The 21,813-nt window shown below is 35.8% G+C and overlaps 1 protein-coding gene across 2 annotated transcripts; it reads right to left on the reverse strand.

Annotated features, from left to right (window-relative positions):
- Window positions 1-1,504: 1,504 nt before the first annotated feature.
- Window positions 1,505-21,798, reverse strand: prc1a (protein regulator of cytokinesis 1a). Of its 2 annotated transcripts, XM_056451726.1 has the most exons (15): window positions 21,646-21,798; window positions 19,776-19,908; window positions 19,568-19,690; window positions 16,753-16,986; window positions 13,241-13,411; window positions 11,818-11,967; window positions 11,220-11,367; window positions 9,626-9,762; window positions 6,754-6,849; window positions 6,529-6,675; window positions 6,323-6,433; window positions 4,862-4,960; window positions 4,615-4,773; window positions 4,478-4,506; window positions 1,505-1,951 (listed from the first exon to the last, which is right to left on the reverse strand). In XM_056451726.1, exons 1-15 carry the CDS (start codon window positions 21,654-21,656, stop codon window positions 1,903-1,905), a joined length of 1,797 nt encoding a protein of 598 aa, XP_056307701.1. In that variant the 5' UTR covers window positions 21,657-21,798; the 3' UTR covers window positions 1,505-1,902. The 2 variants fall into 2 exon arrangements, with proteins under 2 accessions (XP_056307701.1, XP_056307702.1); XM_056451727.1 differs by lacking the exon at window positions 4,478-4,506.
- Between the last annotated feature and the right edge of the window lie 15 nt (window positions 21,799-21,813).

Consider the following 21,813-nt stretch of genomic DNA (forward strand, 5'->3'; position numbering starts at 1 on the left):
TTTTATATTTATTAGGAAATAAAAAAATCATAAACAATATCCTACTTAATAGTCTTATTATTATTAATTTATTGAAAAATCTACTTTTGAAATTTGACATGCAAACCTGCAGAACTATTCTAATCAACAGACCCATGTTATATACTGGACAGATACTTAATAAATAAATAACCTACTATAAATTAAGAGCATTAACGTGTGCTGTTTTTGGTTTTCACAAGCTTTGGAGACGCAAGGTAAATTCCGCTTTTAAATAATAGGTCACCTTTAGCTTTCGTCATGAGGCGGTGTTCAAAATGACATCAATGTTTTCAAAGTGCACTATGAAGGGAGCGCGACTGTTAACACGAAGACTGCTAAAACTGAATTGTAAAAATATTTTAAAAGCAAATTACACACAAAAGCGATGACTTTAATACTTTTTATTTTTAGTCATTCCAAGTTTAAATGTCTGAATGTTCTAAACGAATAGGGCATAGGGGGGATAAGTGGGAATAGGACACAGCCAGGAACGGTTTCTAACTATAACTGTAGAGGTGTAGTTGCAAGTGCACAAGTTTGCGATGCAGTTTGCGAATGTTCGGTGGAACGATTGCTTTGGGAAACGGCAAATCAACGAACTATGTTTGAAATGACGGAACTTGCGACCTTAGTTAGCTAACGATGGTTTTGGGAAACACACCCCTGATTGGTGGACAAAAAAAAAAAAATGAGCATAAGCGGTTACTTTAAAAGTGATGCTTTTACGCCTGGCGTTTTACTCGTTGGTGTGCACGATCACATTGCTGCTCTTTTTTTAGTCACGAAGCATTAAACGTCGACAGAAAACGCGAGGAAAAAGCGCCGCGGTGTGAACGGGCCTTCACTCCAACACTTAATTCTCTAAGCATTAACCGTTCCTCTGTATGGTTAGCACTTCTCGTGTGTATTGCCTCGCTGAATGCCTCCTCAATTGTAGTCAATTTGGACCAAAGCATCAGCTAAATGACTAAATGTAAACAGATCAAACAATAGATCTATTGATTTATAGATGGACAGATCACAGATAGATAGACAGTTCACAGCAAACGACAAAAGCAAAGCAAACTACAGAACAATATAGGGCAACAGAACAAGTGAGGCGTAAGAATATGGAACAGGATGAACAATATCAATAAATTTACCGAAAAATAAAACGATAAATCATAACTAACAACAGAAAACAGAACAAAGTCTAATACATCTATTGAGCTTTTAAACAGAAATGATAAATACGTCAAAATACCAATAACCAATGTACATGTTCAAGTATATTAACAACAAAGCGTATCTCTGACGCCCCCAAGTGGCCATAAATGAAAACACCGTACACTAATTTCCGTCAAGCTGCAGTAAACACTGCGCACTACAAAGGTTTACGATTGTGATGAATTAAGAGCGCTTCAGAAACGGTCTCACACTATCAAAATAACAGACTCCTCTTGTGGTCACGTATAAGAGATGAATAATACGAAATGAGTCAGACTTCCGGAGTACACCGTGTCCCCATGAAAACACATTTATTTACAGAATGCCATCCACCATGGTGAGTGATGCCAAGTAAACAGTGCTGCTGTGCAAATACAGAGAACAAGATCTAACGCCATCGTGATTTTAGAGTATTAAAGATTAAAAAAAAAAAAGGAATTAAGATCAGTGTTGAGAGTTTTTAGAAAAACTTACATGTAGTCAAATTCAAAGAGAGAAAATCATTCGTTCGACAGTCAAAAAGGTTTAAATAAAGGGAAAAACTAGTTAAGAAGAATATTAAAAAAGCAGAGCTAAAATATGTACAAATCTGCAACGAATTTAGTGTGTACATTCAGTATTTCAATAAAAGCTTTTCTGTCTTCATCGATGCCCTTCAGTGTGTGATGGTGGAGTTCAGAAGTCCAGTCTTGACTGTGGATTTAGAAGCGTTCGAGAGCTCCCGCTGCAGAAACAAACACAACAGATATCAAGTCATACTGTTTGACAGGTTTCTTCAGGTCTTAAAGGAACAGTTCCCCTATAGAGGAAATGTACTGTTAATTTAATCCGCCTCATGTCAACAAAGTCTGCATCTGAAAGCGCATACATCCCTACTATATAGTGTGTGAAAAACAACTGCGTCCCAAATGGCACATTATAAACTATGCACTTATGCACTGTGAGCCAGTGCCCCATGGACACGTCTACCTGCTATCCATTCCCAAAAGAAATGCCAAATAGGTGTATGTAGAAAAGGCATTGGCATAGCGGATGGGCCCGCAGCGTGTGGTCCAACCCCCCCCACCTCACTGTCATCGCCAGCATTTTTACTAAATTGAAATTCAAACCGTTACCCTAATGACATTTGCCAAATTAACGGAAAATGACCAAACTACTAATACCTGCCATGAGTATAACCGCATAATTATGGCATAATAAGTAGCACACTATAGCACTATGAACTTAAGCACTTAAACACTCAACACCATGGTATGAATGTAGTGTCGTCCCCAAATGGAAGACTAACGTTTTTATACTAAGCGGAAATCCAATCCATTTCCCTGATGACGTTTGTCAAATTAGCGACCAACAGTCCACACTTCATTTTAACGGTTGAGTAAGTGCATATTTCAGTGTGAATGCACTACTTGCGCTATTTATACTACAAAATGGTGTAGAATAGTGCATAAGTATGCAATTTGGGATGCACTTAGTATCTTAGCCAAGTAGTATAGTATGCATGTAGTATGCACTAATTCATAGATGACTACTTCCGGTGAGATTCTGAAGTGCGCATACAATGGACGCTACGCTATCCCATGATGCAATGTGAGAGAATTAATGAATGGGAGTGAAGCGACGCAACTGATGTGGGTAGGTCACGTCATGACAAAATGACAGATGTAGTATGTTCCAATTTCATTCATACTGTATAGAACGTACCTTTCTAATGGTCATGTAGTGAATTCAAATGAAGTACATACTCAAGTATTATACGATTTCGGACAAAGCCATAGTTTTCTTCAACAGAAAATTAACGAAAATTATCAGAAAGCGGATGTAGTGCATGAATTTCAACATTAAACTAAAAGATTTCTGAAATTGTTTAAATAATTTGAACAGCATGTACAATTGATTAACAACCATGGAATTCTGGTGGTGAATTCTGGGAGGGGGGGGGGTATATTGTAAGAAAGCATATAAAAATGCATTAGTGAAAGATTAAGTTTAAGAAAAGTCAGTTGTAGGATATAAACACCCAGTTCTGATTGAATTCTGCAATTCAAAAGGCATAAAAACAGTGTTCACTTCTCAGAATTCTGTTTATCTCACAATTCTCAATGGCAAGAGGAAATAAAATTAATAAACTAGTTTCTACAGATTTCTACAGAAAATAATATTTCACTTGAAATTTTTTTTTTTTAAATGCATTCAACGTAATTCAACGTGTAAATCTAGTTAATCAAGACAGGAAATACTTCATGTCAATAAACCCAAAAGACCACAGACATAATCTGATTCTGATCACTGTCAGGTCTACACTTCATTTTAAAGAGACAGTTCACCCAAAACATTTAAACTTTTATTATTTACTCACCCTTCACTTTTCCCAAACCCATTAGAGTTTTTTTTCCTATTTAAACACGCAGGATATTTTAAGAAATGTTGAAAACTGAAAGCCATTGATGATTACTAAGGTATTTCTTCCTACTATAGATGACAATGGAAACCAGTTTCAAACATTCTTCAAAATATCTTCTTTTGAGTTCGATAGGAAAAAGACATTAAACTGAGCAAAGGGAGAGTAATTTTTTTTGGGAACGTCACATTTAAATTTCATTAATGTACATTTAAACTACACATTTAATTTAGCATTTCGTTACCCTGTACTCAACATGTCTAATGAAAAAGCTGAATCTAATTTAACTACTGCTAAAACTGAACAATATTAGTTTACTTTTCATGTGATCTTCATGAAAACTAAATAATAATAATAATAATAATAATAATAATAATAATAATAATAATAATATCTATTATTATTAAATAAAAAAATAAAAAAATATTTAATAAATATTTTAATTAAATTATAATTTAATAAAAAATAATTTAATTAAAGAATAAATAATTTAAATAAAAAAATTAATAATTTAATTTAAAATTTAAATGTAAAAAATTAACAGTAATAACTTAATTTAAAAAAGATCATTAAAATACCAATAAATAATAATAATAATAATAATAATAATAATAATAATTTTAAAACTATTTAATTAAAAAAATTACTTAATAAAAAATATATAAATAAAATTAAATAATTAAAAAAACAAATAAATAAAATACATATATTTAAAATATAAAAAAGCAGATAGGATTTTAGTTAAGTGTTTTTTTTTTTAAAGCGCACACAGCCCTTCCTCTGTTAGTCAGGTTAGACGAGAAGAGCATGTGTTAGTGTCAGACAGCTGATGTTTTTAGCCATACAGACCTGGACGCTGCAGTGGATTCTGAATCCTTCTACAACAGAAGGCAGAATAAGCAGATGGAGGTCACTGGATAGCATCTGCTGCCTGTGTGTCTAGACTAATAATGCACTGTCTAGCAAGTTCAGGATAATGAACTTACTGCAAACTCCGAGTAGGACGAGGCCACGGATGTGATGGAGTAGTTGCTGTGAGGGCTGGCGGTCATTGTGCGTAAAGCGCCGCTCAAGTGGGAAATATTCTCCTTATTCCTTTCCAGACCGCGAGGAGTTCTGCCGCGAGCAGGTGTTCGAGAGCTCAACTAGCAAAGCAGTTCACAATTTAATCCATTATATTTATTGTATGTTATAGTAATGTGAAATATCTAGTTGTGGACAAGTTGCACTCACCTTGCTGGAGGAAAGGGGAGGTCTCATAGAAGGGGAGGAGCATATGGAGCGGAGTGTGGTGTTGGGGGTGGAGCTACACATGCTGGAGGTAGAGGTCAGCTAAAAAAAAAATAAAGATAATAGATATAACTGTCTAACACTGCATAGCGCACTTTTTTTAGCAAATTGTATGTAATCTTATTAAAACATTTTGCAGTGCATACATAAAATTACTTTGATGCATATAGTATATTTAGCTGCTAGCATTGTCATTTTTCATACAAGTATTATACACGTGATACACATTTATTATCTGTATTACATCTGGACAAATCCCCACAACAACAACAACAATAATAATAATAAACATTCTTATGCTTTAATATTTTTAGGTAGATAGTTATATCAACCTTTTATTTAATACTATATTTAATATTGCGATATATGCTCACTGGCCACTTTATTAGGTACACCTGTACAACTGCTCGTAAATGCACATTTCTATTCAGCCAATCACACGGCAGCAACTCAATGCATTTAGGCATGTAGACATGGGTCAAGACGATCTGCAGCAGATCAAACAGAGCATCAGAATGGGGAAGAAAGGTAGTTTAAGTGATTTTGAACGTGGCATGGTTGTTGGTGCCAGACGGGCTGGTCTGGCAAAAACAACTCCTGTTTCGGATGGTAGGGTCAGAATTTGGCATCAACAACATGAAAGCATGGATCCATCCTGCCTTGTATCAACAGTTCAGGCTGGTGGTGGTGGTGTAATGGTGTGGGGGTGTTTTCTTGGCACACTTTGGGCCCATTAGTACCAATTCAGCATCGTGTCAACGCCACAGCCTAACCTGAGTATTGTTGCCGACCATGTCCATCCCTTTATGACCAGTGTACCCATTTTCTGATGACTTCTTCCAACAGAATAACGCACCATGTCAAAGTGCGAATCATCTCAGACTGGTTTCTTGAACATGACAATGAGTTCACTGTAGTCAAATGGCCTCCACAGTCACCAGATCTCAATCCAATAGAGCTCCTTTGGAATGTGGTGGAACGGGAGATTCTTATCATGGATGTGCAGCCGACAAATCTGCAGCAACTGCGTGATGCTATCATGTCAATATGGAGCAAAATCTCTGAGGAATATTTCCAGTCTCTTGTTGAATCTCTGCCACGATGGATTAAGGAAGTCCTGAAGGCAAAAATGGCTCCAACCGGGTACTAGTAAGTTGTACCTAATTAACTGGCCAGTAAGTGTATAATTCTAAAATACATGAATTTACAGATAAAAGGTAAATAAATTATAAAAATGTAATATTTACAATTAAAATGATACATGGCAACCAACATACTGTAGAATAATATCCTGTATTACCTTCTCTGCTATTGATAATTATCAAAACAATGATGAATTCATATTGGTTTATTATTATTATTATTATTACCATCATTATCATTATTATTATGCAGCACCAGTACCTTGCGTGTTTTTCCAGGTGTCGGGGTTCCCGCTATTCTTCTCTTGGTCGGGGTTCTGATGATGGTGCCGTACAGCAGATCTTCCTCAGTCTGTTTTATTTTCTTCATTTGCTGCACAACACACACAAATTAAAACAAAACATGCCTCTATGAATAACGTCAGTCATTTAACACCAGAAGTGGTCAACTCAATAAGCCGCTCATACCCGCTCCTGTTTCTCCATCTCTTTCTGCATACGGTGATGACTCCACTGCTCTTCCACATACTGCAGGAACTGCTGGCCGTTCACACGGAACTCTTTACACTGCGCCTCTTCCCATTGGTCGATCTGAGCCTTCAGACACTTCTCCAGCTGACCCATTAGAAAAGACTAATTAGCATACAGGCTATTCCAGTCAATGAAATAATCAAATTAAAGAGCGGCTCAAACCTTGGGCAAACTCTTCTGCAGGTCCACCCTCTGCTTCTCCTCCTTCAGCAGGTTTCCTCCTCGATTGTTGAAGCGAGAGGGATCAGTGGCTTTTTTCTAGAGAAAGAGCCGTAAAAATTGGATTGAAGTGCCCATATTTCAGATATTATCTTTAACGGTTTGTGCGTGTAAAAATATGTGAGAAAGGGCATTTTGTCAGTACATGGTTTCCACTAAGCCAAATTTCAAATTCTCTGACTTTCACCCACTAAAATCTGAAACTTCACAACACCCAATCAATGGAAAAACAGGCTGCTTTTGCGAGACTCGTGACTCCCACAATCCTCAAAAGGTGGTTAAAAATACACAAATGCTGCACACACACACACACACACACACACACACACACACACACACACACACACACACACACACACACACAACGATAGGCCTATATAAAGGAGAGCATATTCACAACACAAAAAAGTGCAACAGTCTAACAACCATAGACTATAATTTATTAATTTATTTTAATATTAACCTCACCTAATGAGACTGGTGGACACAATGGTTTCATTTTGGAGTTGTATGTATTAATTTTGAGGTCATCCTCAATGTTCAGTTATGTCCTGTATTTATATTTAATGTATTTAATTGCCATAAAGGTGTCAGAAAAGCTTAACCTGGTGCTATAAGATCAATCTGCTGCAGATGACGCTATTGCTGTGTTGTTAATCTAACGTAAAGACAGAATCCTTCGAAAAAAAATTAAAAAGAGCTGATGTTGTTGGTTTTTTATGCAACCATTTACTATTTTATCTTGTGTGGGTTATGGATAAGATATAGTATTTCTAATGGCTTAATAAAATTTATTTGACTTTTGGAAATCACCAAGTGACCCCCTTTATTGTCCTGTGACCGCCCAGGAGATTCCAACCCCCACATTGAGAACCACTGGTATACTGGACTGCAAAACCAAATCCACTTCCAAAAGATGAAGACTCTGGTTTGAATTAATAGCCCCCTGAGCTGAAATTTACATATGACAACGTACATTTGGTTTGACACATTCAGCGCCTGAGAGATTTAAAGCAACCAAATACTTGAAAAAAACTTTCAAACACTGAAAGAGTTGATGCTCTTATGTATATGGTGATAAACTAAGTGTTTGACCCTGCATGGATTAGGGTTGAGTATTGTTTGGGGTTATTTCAATACCAGTGCTAAATCAATACTTTTAAAACGGTACCAGTGCCAAAACGGTGCCTCAACAAATACTTTTTAGCCACAAAATTATTTGACAAAATATATTTTAATCATTATAATTGAACAATATTACTATTTATAATAAGTTTAAAGTAAACATCGATTCATATTTTATCTATTTGAATTGCACTAATATATTTCTTTTGATCATTTCTTTGTTGGCATGAATGCAAGATTTGTTACATTAGCTTACTACTAACCTGTGGAAAGGCTGTCATCAAAATCAGGGAACACCTTTTTTCTGGCGTTGGGGCTTGTTACTATGTTTACATGGACATCAGTGATCTAATGATTTGCCTTAATCTGAATAAGACAGTAATATGATCATAGTGTTTACAGGAGTTGCTTTTTGAATGTTACATTCATGATTGCCAGTTACATGTTATAGCACATAGATCCATTAATGTCATTGCGTCACCAGCCTATAAATGTTTTCTCCACAGTTTGTGTCTGTGGTCCTTTAAGATTATCAAAAATCTCTGTTTACGTGGTAGACTCTTGATATTAAAATCAGAGTATTGGTGTCCATGTAAATGTACTCACTGAAAGTGCCAGGTGATATCACAAGCTGTCTAAGACTGTCCATTCCTCACCTTTAGGTTGATTTTATGAGCCCTCAAATTTCATAAGTTTGACGCGTTTCCCCCCTTAAACGCAACTTTTGTAAAGCATCTTCTGCATGTTGGTGTGTCAGAATCCTTGCTTGTAAAATATAGCCATACTTTAGAATGCTTCGTTTCATGTCTGTATCCCTCAAAGCTGTTAAGTATTAAATATTTAGAGATGGTGTGACAACGCGTACTTATGTCTGCCTTTGATGCACCCCTTGATGCTTCTTAAGGGCGTCACAGACCAGATGCGCCGCTCAGAGCCGCGACATGATGCACACATGGCAGTTGGAAGTATCACACACCAGATGCGCACATTGGCATGTTATTTAAAATGAAACTATTTAGATGGCGCTCGGCAGAAATATTAACAGTGTCCCGAGTCGTGGCTGGGCACCGTTGACAGGCGCCGACTTGTGGCGCCAGTGTGTGTACCCCGATAGAAAACTATGCTCAGAATTCTAAAATGCATGGCCCTGCGCATTGCTGAGCGGCGCTTCTGGTCTGCGACCTGCTTTACGTTCTTGTCGCAGCACAAGTGGCACCGGAATTAGGCACCGAAATTCATATGCTGATTCGGTCTGGTGCATACCGGTGCCATAATGGCACAGAGTTTTGGTACCCAACTCTAGCATGGATGTAAACTTATTGAAGAAAACATCCAAAACCAAAACAGCATAACAGGCAGGAATTAAAATCTGCATGAAGCAGAAGTCGCTGAGAATTATTTCCATTCATGTTTGGAAACAGAATATTCAGCAGGGGGCGGGGTTTTCTTTTTGCGCATCATTCCTTCGTAGCAAACTAGCAGTAAGAGGGTTGTGGTTAAAAATATTCCAGGTGAATGTTCAGATTTTGATAGAAGATTACCAAAACAAACTTCTTTATTTTATCAGTGAATTAATTTAGAGTGATTATTTGTTTAACAAGTAACGAATAACGTCCGCTAGTAAAATAAGCAGTCAATTTTGATTTCACACAGACTTTAATGTCTTTAATGTTCTGTTGTGATTGATTACCTCCAGCTCCTGGTAGAGAGTCCAGTTGCTGCTCCAGGTGGAAACAGCGTCGTACAGCTCTTTGTATTCAGTGTAATTCTGCTTTAGTCTCTCCAACTCCTGCTCATGTTCACGCAGCAGGTCATCGTCCAGATCATCTAACAACACAAATCAAACATCTGCCAATATGTGTTGCCAATCACTTTAAAACATTATAATTAGCATAAAATCTGCACTAATCAATTCATTAGAATTATATTCCTTTGGTCAAACATATTCATACATTTTCTTAAAGCAAACTCTTTCACACAAGCTTTGCAGTGAATGCTTTAGTCATTTTCATAGCAGACTTTAAGCCAACGGAAGCCTTATATCCACTTTTCAAGAAGTGTAAATGATGGATAAACAATCACTGCATGATCACTAATAAGATGTGCCATTAACTTAATAACTCCCCATTTCTGCTGCCCAGTGTGAAAGGCTATTTTTTCAGGTCGAAACTGGATAAAAATTGAACAAGAAGCTGTCTAGGCATATCCACAACTAAAGACTTTATTCAGATCAGTTTAGAGAGGCCTTCATTAGAGCAATTTGATCCCAGTACCGCTAGCTAAACTCCATACAGCTCAAATTATAAATAATTATTAAACACTATTTAAGCTGTTGTTACAGTAAAATAAAACCTACTGTACTTATTGTGTTCAAATGAAACTGCTTTGCTTCTAAAGATCTCTTCATGTACATTTATTAGGCAAAAACTCTATTTATTTTATATATTTTCACTGTGCTCCTAAAATTCTTTAATGTGCTCCTGAATAGACCTAGGAGCGCATGTGCTCCTTCAGAAAAAGCGTCAAGCCCTGCATTATTTGTAACTTTAGGTGGTTTCCAAAACCAAATCTGTCAATGTTATTTTTATTCTCTCATCTTCAACACTTCACATTTTCGTGGTTGTAGCTCCCTGTCATCTGAAGGCAAAAGGCGTTGACTGAGTGATTGACAGCTGATATTAACCAATCAATTCACATTCGGTTCTAGAGCAGTGGGCCAATCAGAAGAGCTTGAATGCGGGGCAAGCATTGCAGGCTTTGTTTACTGCAGCAAGTTGACATGACAACTGTTAACTAACAACTGTAAACTATTCCAGAGCGCTGCGTTTCACATTTCAGGCACAAAACTATATTTCCCAAATATATTTTGAGGTCACATAGATAAAATTCCAGGCGCATCTGCAACCAAAACAGTCGCATTTTGAAGTCCTATTGAAATTAACTAATTCTTTTAGAAATGAAGCTTTATAAACGACTTGTATGATAAAAGCTCCAATTAAAACAGATTAATTCAGAAACACTAATTATGAAATCATAATAGGATGATTTTGGAATGATCTGGCAACACTAAAGGCTTGACTAATGAGGCTTATAAAGAGATCAGTTACAGTTTCTAAATTGAACTGTTGATAATTGTAATCATTTGCACAATGTCACCATTTGGATTACATTATCATCAATTAAATGAAGATTAAAAAAAGATTAAAAAAAGATTTCTGCTTTGCCAGCATCTGCAGAGCTGGTGCATTTTGTACTTTTAAGTTCAACACTAGCTGTTCTCATACCGCTGTGGAAGGGAAGGAATGCTCGTCTCTGCTCCTGGCTGAAGTAACACTTCTCCCAAAATTTGACGATCTCTGATCTGATTGTGCGAATGACACGCTCAATGTTTTTCTTCTTCAGCTCCTCCATTCGCTGAAGCTCTGCCTGTAGCTGAGAGAGAGAGAGAGAGAGAGAGCGCACGAGCGAGGATTAATTTTTTTATTTAATGCCATGTAAGCAACAAAAGGCTATTTTAAATGGCAAGAGCATTTAATTACTGAATATACAATTCAAAACAACCAACATATGAATACATAAAATAAACAGAGAGAGAGAGAGAGAGAGAGAGAGAGAGAGAGAGAGAGAGAGAGAGAGAGGAGAGAGAGAGAGAGAGAGAGAGAGAGAGAGAGAGGAGAGAGAGAGGAGAGAGAGAGAGAGAGAGAGAGAGAGAGAGAGAGAGAGAGAGAGAGAGAGAGAGAGAGAGAGAGAGAGAGAGAGAGAGAGAGAGAGAGAGAGAGAGAGAGAGAGAGAGAGAGAGAGAGAGAGAGAGAGAGAATATGTTTGATCATTCCAGCAGAAACTTGAACATGACCTACTTTAGTGACAGGAGAGTGTACTTACTGCATTCAATCTGCTCTTTGTGCTGCTGTGGGTGTTTAGCATGAGGCCGTCTCTTTCTTCCAGAGGAATCTGCAGCATCTCCCATAATTCCTCAATGCGAGCATGGATGGACACACACAGTGCTTCACTTTCAGCCTTACGAGTTTCCAGCTGAAATTCAACACCACAAACCTTCATTATGAAGTGATTATTCAAGATAGTCAATTTGAATAGAACCACCTACAGAAATGGCATTAAAGCTATTATTAGAGAAATTAATAGCCATTGCTAGTGTAACATGCTAACAACACAGTTTTTTTATGCTATAAACTTGGGCTGCAGTGCATTCTGGGATACTTGTTGCTAGCAAGTTTGAACTTTGAATTGGACCAGTAGTTCGCCAATGGTTGATGACGTTTCCCAAAAATGCAAGTACAGACAAGACAAACAGCCATGCTAATTTATGCCTAAAAATGCTAACACATTAATTCAAGAAACATGTTAATTTGAACGAGAAACATGCTAAATCATAATATAAACCTGGTAATTCATGCTCTCAGCATACTAATTTGTATTAGAAACATGCCAATTCGTGTATAAAAATGCTAATATATTTTTATTTAATATGCTAATATGAACAAAAGCATGCTATAAACATGCTAACTCCTTTATATCATGAATTAACAGGTTTACAGTACGTGTTGAAACGTTGCTAGCATGTTTCTTGTTTATATTAGCATATTAACAAATTAATGTTAGCATTTAAGCAAAAATAAGCATGTTTCTAGCATGACTTACCAGGCTTATAGTACATGCTAATTCATAACAGAAACATGCCAAGCTAAAAACATGACAATTTATGATAAACATGCTAATTCATGCTATGAAACTAACGCACATTAATATAATTCATGCTAGAAACCAAACAACTGCTAATTATTAACTTTCAATTTTTTTATGTTTGTTCTTAAATCATTATAATGCATTCCAAATGAACAGGTTTACAGGATGCATTAGCACATTGCTAGCATGCTTCTTGTTCATATTAACATGAATTTAAAAAAATTGCATTTAAGCATAAAGTAGCACATTTCTAGTACGAATTGGCATGTTTAGAGCATGAATTAATAGATTTCCAGCACATGCTAATGCTAAGAGAATGTTAAATTGAGCTAAAAACGTGACAATTCCTACTATAACATGCTAATTTGCTTTGAAACCAACTCACGTTAATATAATTCATGCTTAATAACTTTTAATATTTTAATGTTTTCTCTTAATCATTATAAAGGGATATAAAGGGATATATATAAAGGCCGTCATCCTGAATAAATACTAAATTAAATATTTTTGTAATGCAACACTATGACAGACTTAATGAATAAACAGTAGCACTATTTCTCATTTTAGCCATGATCATTTGGTTGAATGAATGTGCATGTACCTGCTGCAGTAGCACTTTAAGAGAGCTGATGTTTTCCACCGACAGACAGAAGGCATCTTCATCTTCACACACTGCATCTTTCTCGAAGGTGGTGTCAGGATTCTGCTCCAAATCCTCCATCAACACTGTGATCTGATGCTTCATTTCCACAAACTCAGCATGACGGCGCTCCTGCAAACACATACACATCATCACAATTTCTGCAGCCATTCTGGATGTGTTTTTATATTCTGAGAGGCAATCTCTACACAGGCTGCTGCCACTATCTGTAGTGCTTTTAAATGTGAATTTAATATAAAATATGTTAAGTGTCATGGCCATTTTCAAAACCGGTAATAAAGAGACAAATTTCTGAGCATGAAATCAGACTAGAGCCACTTCTGGAGGAGTAATTAACGGAGTAATAGACCATTTAATTTAACATCACAGGAATTATTCATATATAAATTATATTTAATACAAAATATTGAAATAAGTCCTTAAACCATAGTAATTTCAAAATTATATAGTTTTACCTGTTCTCCAAAAACCTTTGAATGCCACTAGCTGTTTCCATCCTCCTATTTTATGCGCATTTTGGTTATGTGCATAAAAACATATGCGCACAACAGAGTAGGATAAACTTTATTCGATAAGAAAAGATGCACTGAAAATTCTCTCAAAGATGATTCCTTGGATTTACTCAATTTTTTACGTTAAGTGGTTGTAAACAATTTATTTGTGTTGAATTTAAACAAACAAATTAAGTTGAACATAATTAAATAAAATTTGTTTAAATTCAACACAAAATAAATTGTTTGCAACAGCTTTGCATGCAACACTTTTTTCAGTGTGTGCATAAACTATGATGGAAACACTTTTACAAAAATCCCAGTATCGGGGGTTTCTGCAGGCTTCACCAAGTTAAATTTAAGACTTAGGGTGGTTTCACATCTGTAGTTCGCTTCATTTGGTCCGGACCGAGGGCAATAAATGAAACATTCTTGCATTTTCTGCCGTCTTTGGGTCGTTTTCGCACCACACTGCTGGCTTTGTTCCGAACCAGATGAAAAGAACCAAAATGCAGTCATCTAAACTGCGACATGGTCATCTTGGGGAAATATTACCAACGATCCATCAGGTAATGTTTTTCTCTCTCTCTGTCTGTCGGTAAAGCGCTGTCAACAAATATTTTTCCTACACGCCCCATAATGCACAGCGCATCGGCCTACGGCAGTTGGAATACTCCAATAGGCGCCGTACTTTTTGCAGGTCTGTTTTAGTTCAGATCATATTCTCACCACAAACCGCTCCAGGGTTCGCTTGAAAGCGTACAGAGACCACCTCTTCAAGTAGGTATGCGTCGGTATGCTTTTTTGGTCTGCTTTAGGTGCGCACTCGAGTAAGATTGCTGCATTTCATACCTGCCAAAACAAACTGAACCAAGAGGGAAAATGAACTCTTTTGCGATTCAACCGAAACTACATAAGGCAGATGTGAAAGCACCATTAAGGCCTTTTCAAGACCATTATGAAGGAGGTTTAGACTTTTACAGGGCTATATGCTAAGGATGTTTTCAAATATCCCAGTTGGAAAAGATTTTCACTTGCCCTATCAAAAAATGATTATAATTTATGCAGTTAAGTCAATCATAATTTAATGATAAAAATATAGGACAGGTTAGTATCCTCAGCAGTAAATAATGGAGAACATTTAAACAAATGTTACCGTATGGCAAGTAATTAAAACATTATGGTAAATGGAGTTAAAAATGCTATTTTTGAATAAAAGGTTTTATGATATATTTTTTTTTTTGTTTGTTTTTTTGTTTAAAACTTTATTAATCCCCTTGGGGCAAATCAATCTGGCATCGTGGTGCTTCACATTTAACAAAAATGACACACTTACCAATAAACACTTAACATCAAGTACACACACAAAAAAAAAACAATTCAATAACAAAAAATAAATAAAAATCCATTGATTAACTACATTTATTGCGTAACCGAATTTCTTAAGGCACAAAAGTTAATATATAACGATTTGTGGAACATCTTAATGTCCTTAGAAGTCACCCAAAGTATCACCCACTCAAAATATCTGCTCAAGGGAGGTGTGCTGTTTCCTAGTATTTTATGTTCCATCCTCAACACCTGCTGTTCGTTATAGTACGCAAGGATTGTTGGTGAGTGTATCAGCGTTTATGGCCAGATTGGGCAGCTGTACATGAACAAAGGAAAATTAAAACCTGTTTAAAAAATATTTAAGACCTGCAACAATAGTTCAGTAGATTTACATTTAGATTAACTTTTAAAAACCCTGTGGACACCCCGAGTATGCGCATTAAAACGTGATTTTGTTGTCTTCTGAGGCGCACCTAATTTATTAAATGAAAAAGAGATTCACGCAGCTTCTCCTACCTCAAATTCAGTTTTTGCACCAATTAATTAGGAATAGGCATGGGATGATAACCGTTTTCAAGGTATACCGTGGTTTGGAAAAAGGTTTTAAAATCAGTCAAAATTTTCTGCTATACCGTTCCCAAGGTATGTGTACGATTTTTTTATTTACACTTTTTTTAAAGGACAACAGTATCTCCAACAGAAAAGATATCCAAAGATGCCGTTTTAAATCGTAAAGAAATCTGTGTTTTTGAAACTAATGAAGACAGTAGAAGTCACAGTAGAATTATTCACCCTGACATGTTTACTGCACAAAAAATAATTGAAATGTTTCTCAAAATAAAATATATTGTGTTTAAAATGGAAAATCATTTCATTTTTTACTCAGACATTTATAAAAAAAAAAAAAAACATTTTAGAGCAGTAATCACAATACCATGAAACCGTGATATTTTTATCCAAGGTTATCATACCATCAGAACCTTAAACCGGCCCATGCCTAATCAGGAAGTGACGATTTTGTTCTCCGACTTACTGTATGGAAACATTTAAGCAATATCCCAGTTTTGCACATAAATTTAATTTGCATCTTTGGATGGAAACATAGCTACTGTCTATAATCAATTAGAGCTTCTGCCTTTGGATGCCTCTGGGACAAAGCAGCTGCATGAATGCTAGAAACTTTAAATAAAAGTGAAATCAACAACAAAAGCCTGACCCCTTCTATGTTCACAAATACAAGCGCTGCTGTTTAGAGCTCATTTCTGGTTAAAGATGTCAGAATTTACCAGTATTTTGGAATGGATGTATGAATGGTCTTTTCTGGAAAAATTCCTGAACATCCTCGCCTGTGTGAACAGCGCTTTTTTTAATTTACCGATAAAGTCGTTCTGGAAATTTTCCGGTATCACTCTGTGAAAGGGGCTATTTAGTATGGGGTGGGGCTTTCTTTTTGTGCATTATTCCCTGTTAGCAAACTAACGCTAAGAGGGGCGTGATTACAAATATTGTAGCTGAAATGTCAAAGTGATGTTAACAGAGATGAAGCACCACTCCAAATGTGGAAACAAATGTCAGATTTCGATTAAAGATTACCCAAAAAACTACTCTTAGTTTTGGGAGCGGTTTTACCTTCTCCTGGTTGCGCGTGTTGATGTGCTGCCTGTAGTTCTGCAGCTGCTGCTGTGAAGGCACGCGTTCGGGATGGATGGGGAACAGGTCATCACACAGGACATCACACAGATCTTGATCCTGCTGAATCAGAGACTTCAGCTCCACCTGGCGAGAGCTCTTCTCTTTCAGCATCATCTTGACCTGCGTCCTGAGGTCCTTCTCCAACTGCAGCATCGTAAGACCGTCCTCCTCCTGCCAAACACAAACACCCAGTCAATCAGATTAGAGATGTATTAAATGACTGGAAGTAAGAGAACATTAGTGTTAAAGGGACTGTTCACTCAATACAAATTCTAAACAAATCTGGAAACCGGGAGCTATCTGCTTGTTAAGTCCAAGCCGCTACTCATTTGAATTAAGAAAATATTCATTTATGACCAGTTTAAGTCATATCACACTTTAAAGTGAATTTTATATAACATTATCATGTACATAAGAGTCTCTGTACTTGCTGCATTACAGACACCATTATTTTAACAATTTATAAATAGTTAATCACTTTCTGGTCATCTGATATTAAACATGGTTATATGGTTTTATATATATATAGCGATCATGATTTAAGCATTACATCACTTTGTAAAGGTTTATAATTACCATTTGTTGAGTCTCCCCATACACTTAACAAGCGGACTGACCACCATCATATGTTTTTATTTATTGGAAGTCAATTGTTCCTGCCTGTATTCAACATTTTTTAAAGTATCTTCTTTGTGTTCAGTGAAAAAAAAATGATAAAGGGTCGAATAGAAAGGGATAAATATAAATGGTTGAAATCACATGAGGCAGAGTAAGGCACCATCCCAATTTTACCCATTGGCCCTTCCCCTTACCCCTTGTTTTGCCATCGTATGATCTCATATGAAGCAAGAGATCGCGATGACATATGATGACGTGTGCAGGTGCTGTCCCAATTCTTAGGGGTAAATTTTGAAGCCCTTCCCCTTAAAACTCGTTTTTTAAGGGCCAAGGGGAAGGGTACAAAAATAGAATTGGGATTGGGTCTAAATGATGATAAAATTGTTTTTGGGTGAACTATCCCTCTAACAAAAGTACAGTCAGACAAAAACAAAACACACTGTACAATGCACAACATTGATCATTTGAAGATTTTATGCCATCTCAGAGTTTCAAGTTTCATAGAGAAAATGATTGTTGAGGTATAAACTCAAAACTGCAAGAAAAGGAAGGAAGTTGTGAGGAAGCTTATCTAAAAACTGAGAAATAGTTGTACTTCAGAAGGGGGTCTGATTTGGGAAATCTAATCTCATAACAGTAAAATATCTACTTCGTATTCCTAAAAAATAAAAAGGCAAAAATTGCAAGATGTTAACTCTGAATTGAGAAAAATCGCAACAACTGTTATGAATATGACTCCATAGTATCTTTAATAATTTTTCTACGAATTGGGAGAAAAAAAGAAACAAAAAAAATAAAAATAATTATTAATAAATAAATAAATAAATATATATATATATATATATATATATATATATATATATATATATATATATATTTTCCCCCTCTTATTCCATGGAGCAAAACAGAATTTTAGCCTTTTTTTAGAACCATATTAAAAGCCTATACATGTCAATATTATATAAGTAACATTAACAACAACTCATTTGACAATTACTAAATAAATTTATATATGTATACGTGTATATATAGTGTATACATATGCATGCATGCATGCATGCATGCATGTACGTATATAAAAATAACTACATTAACTAAAGCCCAAATTATGCCACATAGACAGATGCCAAAAAAAAACATGGAAAGCAGGGGAAAAAATAAATAAAAATAATATTAACAACCAAGTTTTTGCATTTCACTTGTAAGATCACATAATATATTTGTATTTAATGCAAGGTCAGCACCAAACACTTTTTTCATGACAAGAACAATTCATTAAAAATAGATACACAAATAAAATAAACAACAAAACAAGTAGAGGATATTTTAGATTTTTAATATACGTAAAAAAAAAAGACAAATTTCTTGGTGAATCTTTGCAGAATTTCTTAAAGTGTGTTTACTTCATAAAAAAAAATCATAATAATAACAATAATAATAATAACAATAATAATAAAATTAAATGTATATCTAAAATTCACTCATTCATTCATTTTCCTTAAGCTTAATCCCTTTATTTACAGTACCTAAAGTCACCACAGCGGAATGAACCACCAACTTATCTAGCATATGTTTTACACAGAGGATTTCCTTCCTGCTGCAACCCAGTTCTGGGAAACATCAATACACACTCATACACTATGGCCAATTTAGTTTATTCAATTGACCTATAGTGCATGTGTTTGGCCTGTGGTGGAAACCGGAGCACCAGGAGGAAACCCAGGACAACACAGGGAGAACATGCAAACTTCACAAAGAAATGCCAACTGACCCAGCCGGGAAATAATAATCAGAATAATAAATCGACAATTATTAAAATTGGGACACTTGTAAGAAATTATACGCCCAAACAAGCACCAATTTGGCATGTTCATTCTGCAAACAACAAGCTCCAACAGGCTAACAATTATCTGGGGAAAAAAAAAAAAAAAAAACAGACAAAGTGTCTGTTGCCGCCCATCCGCCTCTATTGGTGTGGTGTGAACGGAGTTTAGCAGCCAATAATATTTACCACAGCAACAACATTTTACCCAAGAACCCTGAAACTATAATTGACATTGATAATTACCGAAAACCACAAATTAGTCATGCAGTCATCAAAAATAAATAAAAATCCAGAATCAGTGACTCTGACCTGAAACTCCTGCAGCTGAAGTTCATCACACAGACTGGACACTTCATTTCTGCAGGCTTCAATACTGGTCAGCAAGCGTTTCTTCAGTCCTTCCTCCTCTGCGATCATCATGTCCAGCAGATTCTGGAGTCATTACAGTGAGGAATTAATTAACACTGAAACTCTAAGAGTGTCCGGTTAATGAGAAATGTAGACGAGCTGAACTGACCTTGATGTGCATGTGCACAGCATCGGTGCGCTGCAGCCTCTGGTCTTCTGGGATCCCGATCTCCTCCCAGATGTCCTTCAGCTGATTGAGAGCCTTGTTCAGACATGATACAGACTCTGCAGCGTGGATCTCACTGAAAACACAGTCAATTCAAATTAAAATGATCACATAATACCTTTTAATATTGTAGATTATATTTTTTATATCTATAATGGGCGTGACAGTGGGTAGCACAATCGCCTCACAGCAAGAAGGTCGCTGGTTTGAGCCTTGGCTGGGTCAGTTGGCATATCTGTGTGGAGTTTGCATGTTCTCCCCGTGTTCGCGTGGGTTTCCTTCACAAGTCCAAAGACATGCGCGATGGGTGAATTGGGTAAGCTAAATTGTGCGTAGTGTATGTGTGTGAATGAGTGCGTTTGGATGTTTCCCAGTGCTGGGTTGCAGCTGGAAGGACATCCACTGCATAAAACATATGGTGGATAAGTTGGCAGTTCATTCAACTGTGGCAACCCCAGATTAATAAAGAGACTAAGACGAAAATAAAATGAATGGATGAATGATAATATCTATAATAATATCTGAATCTATAATATATTTTAAAGAGCCAGATGAAATACAGTGTATCGTATTAAAAATAGTATTAAAGTTTATATTCTTATTTTTATGAAATAAAATCAACTCAACATCATTATTATTTGTATTAATGTTTACAGGTCAATGGTGTGATTTGTCTTTTTGGTGTTTCATAAAATCAAAAGTGATTTAGACTGCAAAAAAGGTTTCTCTCACTTAGATTGTTTTGCCTTGTTTCTAGTCTGAATATCGAAATATTCTTAAAATCATGAAGCATTTTCTAGACAAGCAAAACTTATTTTCTCGATTTAAGAAATAATATGCCAAAAATGAGGAAAAATTGAGTTTTTCTTTAAAACAAGCTAATTAATCTGCCAATGAGGTAAGCAAAATAATCTTATTTTAAATTGAAAACAAGATTAATTCTCTTACCCCATTGGCAGATTATTATTTTTTGCTTATTTTGAGTCAATTTGGGCACATTATGCCTAAAAAAAAGACAATATGTTTAACTTGTCTAGAAAATGCTTCTTGATTTAAGAGTTTGTAGAAATTTGGACTAGAAACAAGACACAACCTCTAGGTAAACATAGATTTATTTGCAGTGTGTATGCATAAATATAATAAATTCCAAGTATCTAACATTCATGTTTGAAACACATTTTGGTAAGAAAAGGTGTCAAAACATGGGTTAAATAATGTTACATTTCCATTCAGTGCAATAGATTGTTTTCATATGTAAAAAATCTTAAGAAAAATAAAATAAGTGTAAGAGATCAAAATAAGTTTCATTAGATTTTCAAATGATTAATTTATTGGCGTTCATATGACTTCTTATAAATATGACTAATAGATATATTTTAATAACGTTTTTGTATACACACTTATTGCACTAAAAACATTTATGATTCTTTTGTAAATGATGGTATACTTCATACTATAAAACTAAATGAAACAATGCAAGATTTAAAGCTGTATTAACGTTACTCTTTTAAAATGAGTTGTGTTCGTATTGAAACGACATTCATTGTTCGTATTGAAACATGGATTAACGTTAGCATCGCCATTAACTTCCTAAAAATGGTTTCAGGGTGTTTATAAGCTCACATTCTCTTAATAACTCAGGAAATAATGCTAAACCATCTTAAGTGCCTGAAGTATATCCAAAATGCACGAGAATCTCGGTCAACACGGTTTTCTTTATAACACTTGTATCGAAAATGGAAGCTAACAGGAGTGCATTATATACCAAACTTTCGTTATATATAATACATCACACATAAACTCGCCCTCTTACCTCTTCCTCATACTGTCCTCCGCCGCAGATTTCCGATGCGGTTAACACAACCTATCAGTGCTGTTTTGACACCTGTACGACTTTATTTACGTCTTATTTCTATCCGACGCTGAGCTTTGAAACCTCTGAGTAAAAATTCAAACGCCGCATCGAAACGCTTCTGCGCTC

The sequence above is a fragment of the Danio aesculapii genome, chromosome 25 (assembly GCF_903798145.1).
Source record: "Danio aesculapii chromosome 25, fDanAes4.1, whole genome shotgun sequence".
Lineage (NCBI taxonomy): Eukaryota > Metazoa > Chordata > Actinopteri > Cypriniformes > Danionidae > Danio > Danio aesculapii.